At 45.3% G+C, this 12,397-nt stretch overlaps 1 protein-coding gene and 1 pseudogene across 1 annotated transcript; one reads left to right on the top strand and one right to left on the bottom strand.

Annotated features, from left to right (window-relative positions):
• On the top strand, window positions 1–8,406 carry LOC136542610 (exportin-T-like; annotated as a pseudogene).
• A 1,717-nt stretch (window positions 8,407–10,123) lies between these two features.
• Window positions 10,124–11,841, bottom strand: LOC136547211 (uncharacterized). The gene has a single exon (XM_066539179.1). The coding sequence runs from the start codon at window positions 11,714–11,716 to the stop codon at window positions 10,205–10,207; it is 1,512 nt and encodes a 503-aa protein (XP_066395276.1). The 5' UTR covers window positions 11,717–11,841; the 3' UTR covers window positions 10,124–10,204.
• Between the last annotated feature and the right edge of the window lie 556 nt (window positions 11,842–12,397).

Here is a 12,397-nt window from a genome sequence, read left to right as displayed (position 1 = left end):
ATGGACGACCTCGAGCAGGCCATCCTGCTGGCCTCCGACTCGCCCGCCGCCGCCGCGGCGTCCGCGTCCGGTCCGCGCGGAGGCTCTCGCCTTCTGCGACCGCGCCCGCAACGAGTCCCCGCCGTCGTCGCTCCTCCGCCTGTGCCTCTCCGGCATCGCCTCCTCCCCGCACGCGCAGGTCCACTTCTGGTGCCTCCAGTCCCTCCACGACGCGCTCCTCCGCCGCCGCATAGTGCTCCCCGACGACATCGCGCTCCTCCGCTCCTCCCTCCTCTCGCTGGCGGTTTCCTCTCACGCCGCGTCGCCGCCTTTCCTCCGCAACAAGGTCGCGCAGCTTGTTGCGCTCCTCGTCCGCCTGGACTACCCCCATGTCTACCCTTCCTACTTCCTGGACCTCCTCCCGCCCGCGCCGCCGCAGCCCGGCCCCACGGACATGTTCGCGCGGGTTCTAATCTCCCTCGACGACGACCTGCTCTCCCAGGAGTACCCCCGCAGTTCTGACGAGGCCGCCGACGCTATGCGGGTGAAGGATTCCATGCGCGCGCAGTGCGTGTCCCAGATCGCCAGCCACTGGCACACCGCCGCCGTGACCCTCCGTACAGCCGACCCTGCGGCTGCGGCGGTGGCCCTTGAAGCGGCGCGCAGGTGCATCTCGTGGATCGATGTCGGACTAGTCGCCAATGATGTGTTCGTCCCTCTGCTCTTTGACATTGCAATGTCCCCGGGAAGCGCGCCTCCACTTGCTGCTGCAGCGGTGGTGTGCCTTTCTGCTGTGGCATCGAAGAGGATGGACTCAAGGGCGAAGGTGGGATTGTTGAGGTCACTCCTGGCTGCACAGCAGGGGCTTGGTAGCCCAGACAGTGGGTTGAAGATGGCACCCTTGGTGACAGCATATGCTGCCGAGGCTCTCGAATGTCATCGCAGGCTTGGTCCTAGTGATGCTGATGGAGCTGCAGCATTGGAGATGCTGGAAGAGGTGCTACCAGCTGTATTTGCAGCTGCAGAGAGCGGTAACGATGAAGATGTGGACTCTGGTTCCGTGCTTGAGTTCTTATCTGGCTATGTGAGCATAATGAAGGCACCGTCTGAGAAGCAGTTGGGGCACTTGGGACGGATCTTGGAGGTGGTGCGGGTGCAGATGTCACTTGATCCAGTATATAGGGGGCATCTTGACGTGCTTGACAAGATAGGGAAGGAGGAGGAGGACCTCATGGCGGAGCATCGGAAAGATTTGATCGTATTGTTCCGGAGCATTTGTCGTGTTGCACCAGCTGCCGCTCAGCTGTTCATAAGAGGGTTGATTGTGACAGCTCTCTCGTCTACAGAAGCTAGTGTGGAGGATGTTGAGGTTGCTCTTACCCTGTTCTTCCGACTTGGAGAAGCTGTGGGTGAGGAGGAGATTCGGACTGGGGCAGGGCTGCTTGGGGAGCTTGTGCCCATGCTCCTTTCTGCGAGGTTCTCGTGTCACACACACCGCTTGGTTGCATTGGTGTATCTGGAGACAGTTACCCGCTACATGAAGTTCATGCAGGAGCATGTGCAGTATGTACCACACCTGCTTGGCGTGTTCTTGGATAACCGTGGAATACACCATCAGAATGCCCACGTGAGCCGTCGTGCAGGATACTTATTCATGAGGGCAGTCAAGTCATTGAAGGCAAAGCTAGTGCCTTACCTGGATACCATATTGCAGGTCTTTCCTTATCTCTGTTGGTTGGTAGAGACATAACTTTTATGCTATTCTAAAGCTAATACTATGTATCTGTGAGTTAGCAGAGCCTGCAAGATGTACTAAGTCAATTCACTTCTATGGATTGGGCAAATAAAGATACTAAGTTTCCCAGCTCAGAGGATGGCAGCCAAATTTTTGAGGTGCATTGTTTATTTTTCTCTATAGGTTAACTTACCTGTGCCTATTTGTTTATGTTTTGTTCAGTGGAAATACTAACTTGGACCAGTCACTCATGGTTTAATTTCAGGCTGTTGGATTATTGATTGGCATTGAAGAGGTATCACCAGAGAAGCAGGCTCAGTGCTTGACTGCTCTTCTAAATCCTCTCTGTCATCAGGTGATTAATTTTCCTTTTGCTTAATATTATGGCATTAGTTTCACTAAAACATGAGAGACTTACTGATGCGGGTAACATTCCCCCAACCCCCCAGATTGAGTCACTTGTTATGGATGCCAAAGCACGAGGGCTTGAGGAATCATCACCAAGAGCTATTAGTCTTCAACAAATTATTGTTGCATTGAATATGGTCAGCAAGGTAATTTGCATCCACCATTGCAAGGATGCGTATAAAACATTCTCTAAAATGTGGTATTGACATTATGGGAAACTGCTTGTGGTTGATTTATTCTCATGTAATAATTCTTACTTCTGTGCACGAAGTTGTTTACACCTCATACTTACTGTTTCTGTACACTGCCTTTTTTAGGGCTTTAATGAGCGCCTTGTGATGGTAAATAGGCCAGCTATTGGGGTCATGTTCAAGAAAGTAAGTTTTGTGAACTTGCCTATGTTCCACAGTATTGTATGGTTCTGGCTTGTTACCATGGAGCATCTGGTATATGCAACTTCCTATCAAGAAGAACTCTCTTTGCCTGGCTTTGCTAGCTTCGTTCTCCTTACCATAAAGTCTATTTATTATTGGATCCGACCTGTGAGAAACCAATCGGAGTTCCTACATTGGTATTACTAGTTGAGCCTATACGAGTGTACGTTGGTTACGGTGCAGTTATATAAGCTAAGAAAGAGCTGCTTATAAAACCTTCTAATATACTGATCGGTGGCTAGGTCATTGGTGGTTCTGCTTTTCTTGCCTCCAACCATGCGGTACAAGCTCAGATATCTTTAGATTGAGCTAAGTGATATCGCTAGGCAACCCCAGCAAACTTCCAACCTAGATCAGTCCTAGAAGTTCGTTGCTCTGATACGCCAGTGGTGGAATCAGTTTTTAGCCCTCAATTACTACCTGTTTAAGTAGCCTCCACATCTGCAGGTCTTCATTCTGCCCTTTATTCTGATATAAATTGTTTTTATCATCTTCTCCCAGACCCTTGATGTAGTTTTGCAAGTCCTTGTTTCATTTCCTAGCGTGAGACCTCTGCGATCTAAGGTAAATCTGAACCTGTTCCTTAAGCATCTTCGTTACTTCCATGCTTTGATAACATGATTAACCATTCCATAACTTCTTCATATGCTGAAATGCAGGTCATATCATTTCTGCATCGTATGATCGAGATATTAGGTATCTCAGTGCTTCCATGTATTCCAATCGCACTGAGACAATTGCTTCTTGATAACGAGGTATTTCAATTATATTTTAATGGCAAGCCTCTGTTTTCTTGGTTTTCTGCTTGAGAGAGTCTTGCTGTATAAATAATAGTGTTAATGGTTTTAAAAAAATCGGTTTTCAGCCTTTAAAATGGAAAGGTAACCAAAACGAACTTGTTGATTACAAAGTTAGACCATTTAGCCACACACAGGATTAGGCCATAGATAGCCATTAGCAATTTCTTAATTACCCCTTCTCTACTTTGTGAACTGCATGTTGCTATTTCAGGCAGTGCCTTAATAACAAAGCACTCTTTCCATTCTGAAGATTTCAATGTGCTCCTAAAAGTAATCTTACTTGCCCTAAAGAAATTAGAATAAGTTACTAGAGAACGTATTTGTGTTTATTTTTCTGGTGGCCAAAAAGCATAGGAACAAATCCTCTGCACCTCTACGGCTCTACCCCCATGTTTTCCTCTTTCTCTGCTCATGGACATAAATACAACACCCATTGTCTTCATGGTTTGTTAGACTCTGCCATACTCAGATATGTCTGTTTTCTTGTAAGTTCCATCACTCGCTGCCTGACTGACTCCTATGTTCCGTTACTTGCTGCCTGACTGGCTTCTTTGTTCCAGCATTGCTTCTTTTGCCTTTTGTAGTGGGAAACACCATTATTAGTACTATACTGATGTGGAGCACAGGTTGAACTACAATAGAAGCACCATTCCTGCACAATTGAGTTTAGGCAAAGTTCATTCAGGGGTTGTCTTAGGCTGCTTAGACTACGGGTGTGATCACTAGGGCAGGGCACTTGTTTCATGTCACCAAACTATCTCCCTAAAGGCAGTTAACACAACTAAAAATGTGTGATTCTAGCCTGTTATTAGCCTTGAAAGACTTCTAGTTTGTCTTGTTTCTTTCTCCTTTTCTATCTTATTGTTAATTCTATCTTGCGTCATATTTCAGTTCTCACAGTATTATTATTTTCATACAGGCTAAAGATATGGTGGAATTTCTCGTATTGGTAAACCAAATAATCTGCAAATTTAAATCGTCGGCTAGCGCCATATTGGAGGAAGTCTTTCCTACTATTGCAAGTCATTTGTCTGTGATATTATCACAAGATGCATTTTCAGCCGGTCCTGCAAGCAATACCGAGGTAATGTTGATTGCCTCTGTAAACAGGCCACTGTGTATTTTACTTTATTTTCTAGCTGCTTATACTTAGTATACTTTTTTTTATGTTTCTGCTTGTCTCCATATTGCAAGGATGCTAATGCCTTTGAAATGTGCTAACCTTGGGGATATACTAAATTATTTGCTATTTTTTTATGTTTTCCTACTTATGATAATGCAACTCTAGCTATAACATGTGGCAAATGCAATACAGTTCAACAAAGCAAATATTTCTTGCACGATTCTCAATACTCACTAAAGGAATAAAAGTGACGTGATACGTACTCCACTTTACGTGGTATGGCTAGTGTGATAGGCTGTTGCCCAATATAAGTTCTTATCTATTTACTTGTTTGTTTGGCATGAATTCCATTAGCTTAGGTGGATAGGGTTGTCCAGGTACAGCCGTACAGGATATATTTCTTTTTGTAATATATTTTCGTCTCACCACTACAGGAAATGCGAGAACTGCAAGAGCTGCAGAGGACATTATACACATTCTTGCATGCTATGGCAACGCATGATCTTTCTACAGTTCTCCTTACTCCTAGCTCTAGGCAGTATCTGGAGACCATAATGCAGTTGCTTTTATTTACCTCATGCAAACATAAAGATATACTCCTACGCAAGGTGAGGATTTTGGTTTAACTTGATTTTTATCTTCTTTTAAATCTATCTGCATTCTCGAGCTTGACTATAAGTTAAGCTGTGGACACCATTTACTCACACCTTGGCCATGGTTTCTTAGGCATGTGTACAGATTTTCGTGAATCTTGTAAAGGACTGGTGCTCTAACTCTGAAGATAAGGTAATCCTGTTATGTCATGATTTTTTTAACTATCATTACTTGACATTGAGTTGGATTGCTCATTGCTCACATGGTTCTTCCTTTGTTACTCTCTTGTTTCCTCAGCTTCCTGGCTTCCGAGTATTTATGATTGAGAAGTTTGCTACTAATTGCTGTTTATACAGTGTTCTTGATAAATCATTTGATTTACGCGATGCGAACTCGGTAAGATATGTCACCTAGCTACTATGGGAAGTGGCAATGCTTACATTTTCTGTGTTGATGAAAATGGACCTCCACATGGCTATTTGCCCTTTGTATTTGGCTTTGTTTGAATCATAGTAGCTTCCGTAAATGTTGATAGGATTTATAGGTAGCTTTGTGCCCAGTGCTAGTCTCACAAAAGGGTGAAATCAGTGAGGGCCTGAACCACTGTCTAATAACTTAAGTTAACTAGGGTTAAATCCCCCCCCCCCCCCCCCCCCCCCCACACACACACACACCCAAAGAATCTGTGGCATGGTAACCTACCGGCTACCATACACACCTTAATGCATTTGTTTGATTTGGGGCCTGTTTGGATACAAGAGCTAATTGCTAGCTAGCTAAAATTAGCACTAGTGCATCCAAACAGGAGGGCTCATAGGTCGGCTAATTTTTTTAGCCAAGCCTTCAACTGGTTGTTAGCCAACTAGCTAGCCATAGTTTATCCAAACAGGCCCTCAGAATGCCTGTTTTCTCAATTTAACAGCATTGTGAGTGTATTTTTGGCTGGTGGATTGATACTTTTCTTCAACAGCTTCATTCATTTGACTTGTTTCTTTCTTTATAGCTTGTCCTTTTTGGTGAAATTGTGCTGGCCCAGAAGATTATGTATGAAAGATTTGGGGAGGATTTCATTGTGAACTTTGTAGCAAAAGGTCTTCCTGAAGTTCACTGCCCACCGGACCTAGCTGAACAGTACTACCAGAAGTTGAAGGTATGCTACTTCTCTCTTTAACCTCACTTGGTTTGACATTTGTCTTGATATGATGCTTGACATTACCATATGGATCAGTTTTTCTTAAATTAGTGAACTCAGATGTGGGTAAACTTTGTTTCTGTGCTGTTGAATATTGATAATCGGATGCTTGTCAGCAAGGATCACAAAACAAATGGTGGTTTGCGCAGTGAACATTAATAACTTCAGTTCAATGTTAATTGAGTGAATGAGTAGCCCATCTACTGTTTGCCCTATGTTCTTTTTGGCTATTTCATTGTTAGGTGGAATTGTGAGAAGTTGCTGACTTGTGGGATCTTAAATAGCAATTTTCTTTTGGATTGATTAAAAAGACTGTTTCTTGTTGTAATGTGTGCCTTTCTGTTTCGACAGGGAAATGATATCAAGGCATTCAGGTCATTTTATCAATCGCTTGTTGAGAAGATAAGACCACAAGGGAATGGGAGTCTTGTTTTCAGATAGCATCATTCTTTCATTTTCAATATGTTCTCCACCAAAAGACTCGACTGTGTTATTCAATTATAGGTAGTTATTACTATCCTTTTGTTTCTTATTTTGCTTTCTGTATTCTTTTCTGATTTTTTTGGCATAATTCCTTATAATTTGCAGGCTAGTTGTGCCATCAATGTACATAGAGCTACCATTTCTGAGATTGGAAGGTAATCTCTTGCCTCTAATGCATTTCAAGCTATCTACCTTTTTTTACCTATCTCTTTTGGTTATAACTCTCCAAGGTGTGTTTTGTTGTTCCTATGCATCTTCTCGGGTACTTTTCCTGTCGTTCTGAGCATTCAATTCGAGTAGTTCAATATGTGTGAAGGGCGGGCCTGGTGTAAGCGGTAGAGTCTTACCGCCTGTGATCGGAAGGTCCCGGGTTCGAGTCGCGGTCTCCTCGCATTGCACAGGCGAGGGTAAGGCTTGCCACTGACACCCTTCCCCAGACCCTGCACAGAGCGGGAGCTCTCTGCACTGGGTACGCCCTTTAGCAGAAGCACACTGCTACATGCATTGTCTGGCTTTAGATTTGTGAATTTGTGACCCTAATGCCTCTTTTAGCTGGGTGTAACACAATTGGCTAAATGCATTGTTTGCTTTTACACCACCACTGAAGAAAATAGTGCGATTTCACTCTTATTTCTCAGTTCAGTTTATTTTGGCTACATGCAATTTATCATAACTTACCCTTGTGCTTTGCAGATGTATTACTGCGGCATTATCTTTACCAAGTCTGGCAACCATGGTGGCATCCTTATTCATTGTATTATATCTAAGATGCAGGGGAATTCATCCCAAAATAGTTTATCCTAAGAAGGAAATACAGGGTTCTATTTTCTTATTTTGGCATTTCTCCCCAAATCATAGACCGTTCTGCTGTCTGGGCCTGAAATTTTGCAAGGTACTTCCAGTGAACTAGTTGGTATAGGGGCAAAAAGAGTGTTGTGTAGGCTGTGTTTTTCCTGACGAAAACTGTCGCACCGCCTGTTGTGTTGTGAGTTGTGTTATACCAAATTTTGAGAAACGGCAGCAGTTTTTGCACCCCCTATTGCCATCTGGGTTGATGTACATTTTTATTTTGGGTAATTTCTCCGATTTGCGTTCATAAATTATTTTATCGCCTACTTCTCCAATCTGATGATGCAGTGATGACAGAGCATGTCATGTTGGTGCCTGCAAATGTTATATCTGATGGAGAATTCCATGACCCATGTTGCAGTTGTTTCAACAGTTGGAAGCTTTGTTGATCTGTTCCTATCTTAGCCCATCCTGTTCGGTAATGGAGCATGTACAGAACGCTAAGGTCCATGTTAGGCCTGCCTGTTATCTCTTGCCCAGGTTTTTAACCACTAGACTAGAGTTTAGCTTTTGAAGAACTTGGCTCTCAATCCCAAAGTTGCTAAGTGGAAAGAAGAGTGATGTCTATAGTGTATTGTTATCCTAAAACTAGGTCTGATTGGAGAAGCAACATGAGCCTTCATTCAAATAGGCTGCTTCTACGTTAGTTTATTTTGGGCTCCAAAGAGTGTGAGCTCCTAGAGTGTTTGTTTATTTTGGGCTCCAGAGAATTTGAACTCAAGAGTGTTTGACCTGATATTTTTCAGGTACGGCGTAAAAATATTAATAGACTCGATCACATTACAAAAGTGCAGGACTGCGACATATGACTAGGCAGCATGTATATAGCTGTGGAGTGTCCGGCATGAGGTTGGTCTCCATTTTTTTTTCTTTTGACCTAATAAAAACTTAGGCCACGGGGACACACCTGCGTGCCGGAGACGGATGCACACATGACATATCACGGGCTATTAATCCAACTATTTCTGGTGTACTTCGGACTGGAAATCCGTAAAAGAAATATCGGCTTCACTGCTATAATACTAACGGGAATCTCTTGTATGTCTTTTTATGGTGTAGGCATGAGTCATGTCAACCTCAACTCATCTATGCCGGGCCATTTTCCCCCCCATACGCCTCTCTGTGTCAACGCGGCTCGAGTCCGTGCCACAGAGAAGCGACAACAGAAACAGTATTAAGCTGAACTATCACTTTTTCAGCCCACCACAAGCTTGCTGGTCGAGAAAACGAGCAAAAAATATCTATAGCTTGACTCTTGGTGTCACGAGCCGGGCTAAAAGAGGTTTTATTTTCTTTCCTTTCCTTCTTTCCTTCGAAAGGGAGATAGAGGTGTGTTACTTGGATATCACTCCGCAGAATTTTTGTCACAAAGGAGCGCTAACAGCCATAGGCGGTGTCATTGTATTTGGCTGCGATCGTCTTGTCTATGACTAGAACTCAAGGCACACCTACCATGACCTACATGAGGTTGCTGTTGACATGCAGTGTATAGGAAGTTGGGAGCAGATGTTGCTGAGCCGATAGTGAAAAGATAATCGAGGCACAAAAAGCACGCGTTGACATGAAAAGTTCACACTAACAATTAATAATGACTATATGCCAAAGGATGTTGTTGCTAATGGAGTTAGGTTACTTAAATGCCTATATTTAAACATAAAACCTCTGCTTTTGGCAACAAAAGAAGATCAACTATGATTCAATCCACAGGATAAAATAACTGGCGTAGAACTAGTCTGGAAGAAAAAAAAACCTGTGCGTGCGTAGGAGACATCTTCTTCCCTTGTTCAAATTCAAATGTCAAGTAAGCTGTCTATTGAAGAAGTGAGTATCCCCATTCAAAAATCAAAAGAAACTGTTGGTATTCAGTTCAGTGTATATGCTGGTTGACCAAACCAAGCTGAAAATAATAGTTGTCTAATTTAAAAGTAATCAGGCTAGCTAGCTATTATGGAACATTGCTTGCTTGTAGCCGACAGACTGAAACACAACAGATCAACTAAGAGATGCCCGCCGACTAATCACCAGCATTTGTAACACGTATGCGAATTAAGATTGATTATCATCCCAACCGAGCTGCATATCTACAGGGGGTATCAAATAATCATCACTAATATTATCCAATTCCCATTTCTCAACATAAAGAATCCTGATGCAGAATATGTGCTCACATCGGAGAGCATGAATGACACATAGTAAATCACAAGGATTTTCGTTCAACAAAATCAAGAGCCCTAGCTACTAGGTACTTTTTTTTGTATCCTAGCTTGTTCTCATATCAAGGGCCATTGATCTAGAATGTTTAGCTGAAAATGATAGGCGTTCAACAGGAGGGAATTTACCATGTATTTCAATGCCATGATAGTTTTTGTTAAACCCATTGTTCCAAAGGCAACAAGGCGACAAAAGGGCGAGCTGGGTCTGCCCAGATGCCTAAGCCTTTAAAACAGATGTTAAACCGTTGAAAATTGAAGTGCATGTTCGAACTTAGCATGCAAAGATATGCTCATGACAGTGATATGGTAAGGGTGGCTCAGAAATTGAAAGTAAATAAGTATCACTTCCAATCTGTCATCATTATACAATTTGTTACAGTACAGGATGGGTCATTTATCCATTTTCTGAAATAACATTAAGAGGCTTACTAAAAATCACCAGGGAGGGGTGGAACCCTGCCTTGTTGACTGGAGATCGCGATGCGAGGCCTCTTGAAAACCTTGTCTTGGGAGTGCTTGCAGATGGGGTTGAACCTCTGTAGCTTGCACGGAGTGATTCATCAATGGTGTTTGAGGACTTTGCCGACTTTGAGATGGCATTCCTCACAAATTTTTGTGCAGCTGGTGAGAGGGTTCTGGGGCTTGCACTGCCTCCCCTCGCAGGGGATGGCAAGGGCGGCCTATGGAAGATCTTAGAACGCTCCTTTATTTTCCTAGCAGCATCCCTTGAAAGCAGGTGCGCCTTGACATCACGAGCAGGAGGTGGTGGGATCTTGAAATGTGCTCTCTCACTACCACCTGGTGTCTCATCAGGGTCCAGCCTCAGCGGCGTTCCATCAATCTCACCCCATGTCATGAACGGCGACTCATCCACACCAGGTGCCGGTGATGGTGTCCTCACAAAACTATACCCATTGTCGGCCTTTTTGTCTGACTCAAGGTAGAAAGGGTTCGGCGTCTTCCTCAGATCCTCCAAATCATACTTCTTCAACTTGTCAGGATCATGGTAAGCCATCCCTCCTGGAGTAGAGCCTGCAACTGGTGCATACAATATGGCAGCCTCCTCCTCCTTGGGCCTTGCATCATCAGCCGTGGCTCTGCCATGTAACCTAGTGTTTGATTTGTCTATCTCCTTGGTCATCCCCTTGATACGCTCTGCACGCTCCTCCTCTGTGAGAGGCGCTTCCCCACGGTCAGCCGGGTAATACATGAGCAGGTTCTTTGCCACGAACTTGGCGCCTTCAAGTGTACTCGGTGGTTGCCCTGATGTACCATACCCATCTGTTATCCTATCGAGCTTGGCGTCCTCCAACAATGGTTTATTCCCCGCCTCGGCAGGCTCCAGTAGGTGGGCATAGCGCTCGCGGCGGCGTTGGTTTACCTTGTCTAGAATGCGAGAGAAGGACTCGTTGTCCTCGCTGGTGAAGCGGCGGAAGAAGCCGTCGAGGGAGAGCGCGTCCGCGACGTCGTCGTCCTCCTCCTCGGGTGCTCCCACGCCGCCGGCAACGGATCCGGCGGGGGTGGTGAGGAAGGACGGGGAGCGGAGCGCAGTGGAGGTGGCCGGTGTCGGTGTGGGGACGGGCCCCGTCCCACGGCGCTGGACGCGGCGGCGGCGGCGGTCCAGGATCTTGAGCTGCGCATCGCGGAGGATGAGCGGGTCGCGGGACCGCACAGCCTGGAGCCAATCGAGGCGGTCGCGGAGGCGGGGGAGGTCCGGGAAGAAGTCCCGCTCGATGATGCGCTCGATGGCGTCGACGTAGGTGTCCTCGTTGAGCACCTCCGGCCGGCGGCGCTTCGAAGAGGCGGAGGCGGTGGAGGTGGTCGGGGAGGCCGGGCGAGGGGTGGAGGGTGCGGGTGTCGGCGATGGCGAGAGGCGGCGGGGCGAATTGCCCGGCGAGCAGAGCATCGCGGCGGCCGCGATGGGACTAGGGTTAGGGTTGGGCAGTCGGCCGGTTGGGGGATCGGAGAAGGGGAAGTTGACGTGTTTGTGACTCTTGTGTTTTGCACTCTCGAGTCTCGACTCGATTGCGGTTTCGGTGGGAGTTTGGGGTATACTTGCACGATGCGTGGCTTCCGCGCGCGCGTGCATTGACTATTTTTTGATTGGTAAAACTTGGATGCACACAGGGCTGATCAGTTGGCTTTCAATTCTTGGTTTATTGTCAAAGAATTGACACATCAATATTTATTGATAAAGTTTTGACAAGTCTCTAGAAGATTCTTAAACTGTATAAAAAAGAAAATTGATAAGCCTTGGTTTTGACAGTCAACCAAATGCACACCTATATTTTTTTACCTTAACTTTGACGGCCTTAATTTTAGCAAGCCTTAGTCCTGGCTTATCATAATTTTGGTTGAACAAAAATTGGTAGCCAATCAATCAGCTCCACAACCTACACGCCGTGGGGATCTCCCCCACGGTCTTTTCGGTAAAAAAAAACCCTAAACACTCACACCATACGCAGTGTGCGTGTCCGTACACACGTAAATAAAAGATTGAGAGACGTTGCCTCTAGTGCGCAGGAAACGCGTGGTACCACCGAACACGCACGCATGTGTACCTAAAAATTCTAGAAAAAAGTGCGAT

Source organism: Miscanthus floridulus, chromosome 3 (assembly GCF_019320115.1).
Source record: "Miscanthus floridulus cultivar M001 chromosome 3, ASM1932011v1, whole genome shotgun sequence".
Classification (NCBI taxonomy): Eukaryota; Viridiplantae; Streptophyta; class Magnoliopsida; order Poales; family Poaceae; genus Miscanthus; species Miscanthus floridulus.
The sequence above is the reverse complement of the archived record's forward strand: the minus strand, read 5'-3'. Positions and strand labels throughout refer to the sequence as shown.

Excerpts from the sequence above, each read along its gene's own strand:
- LOC136547211 (XM_066539179.1), bottom strand. The coding sequence starts at position 11,716 with ATGCTCTGCTCGCCGGGCAATTCGCCCCGCCGCCTCTCGCCATCGCCG.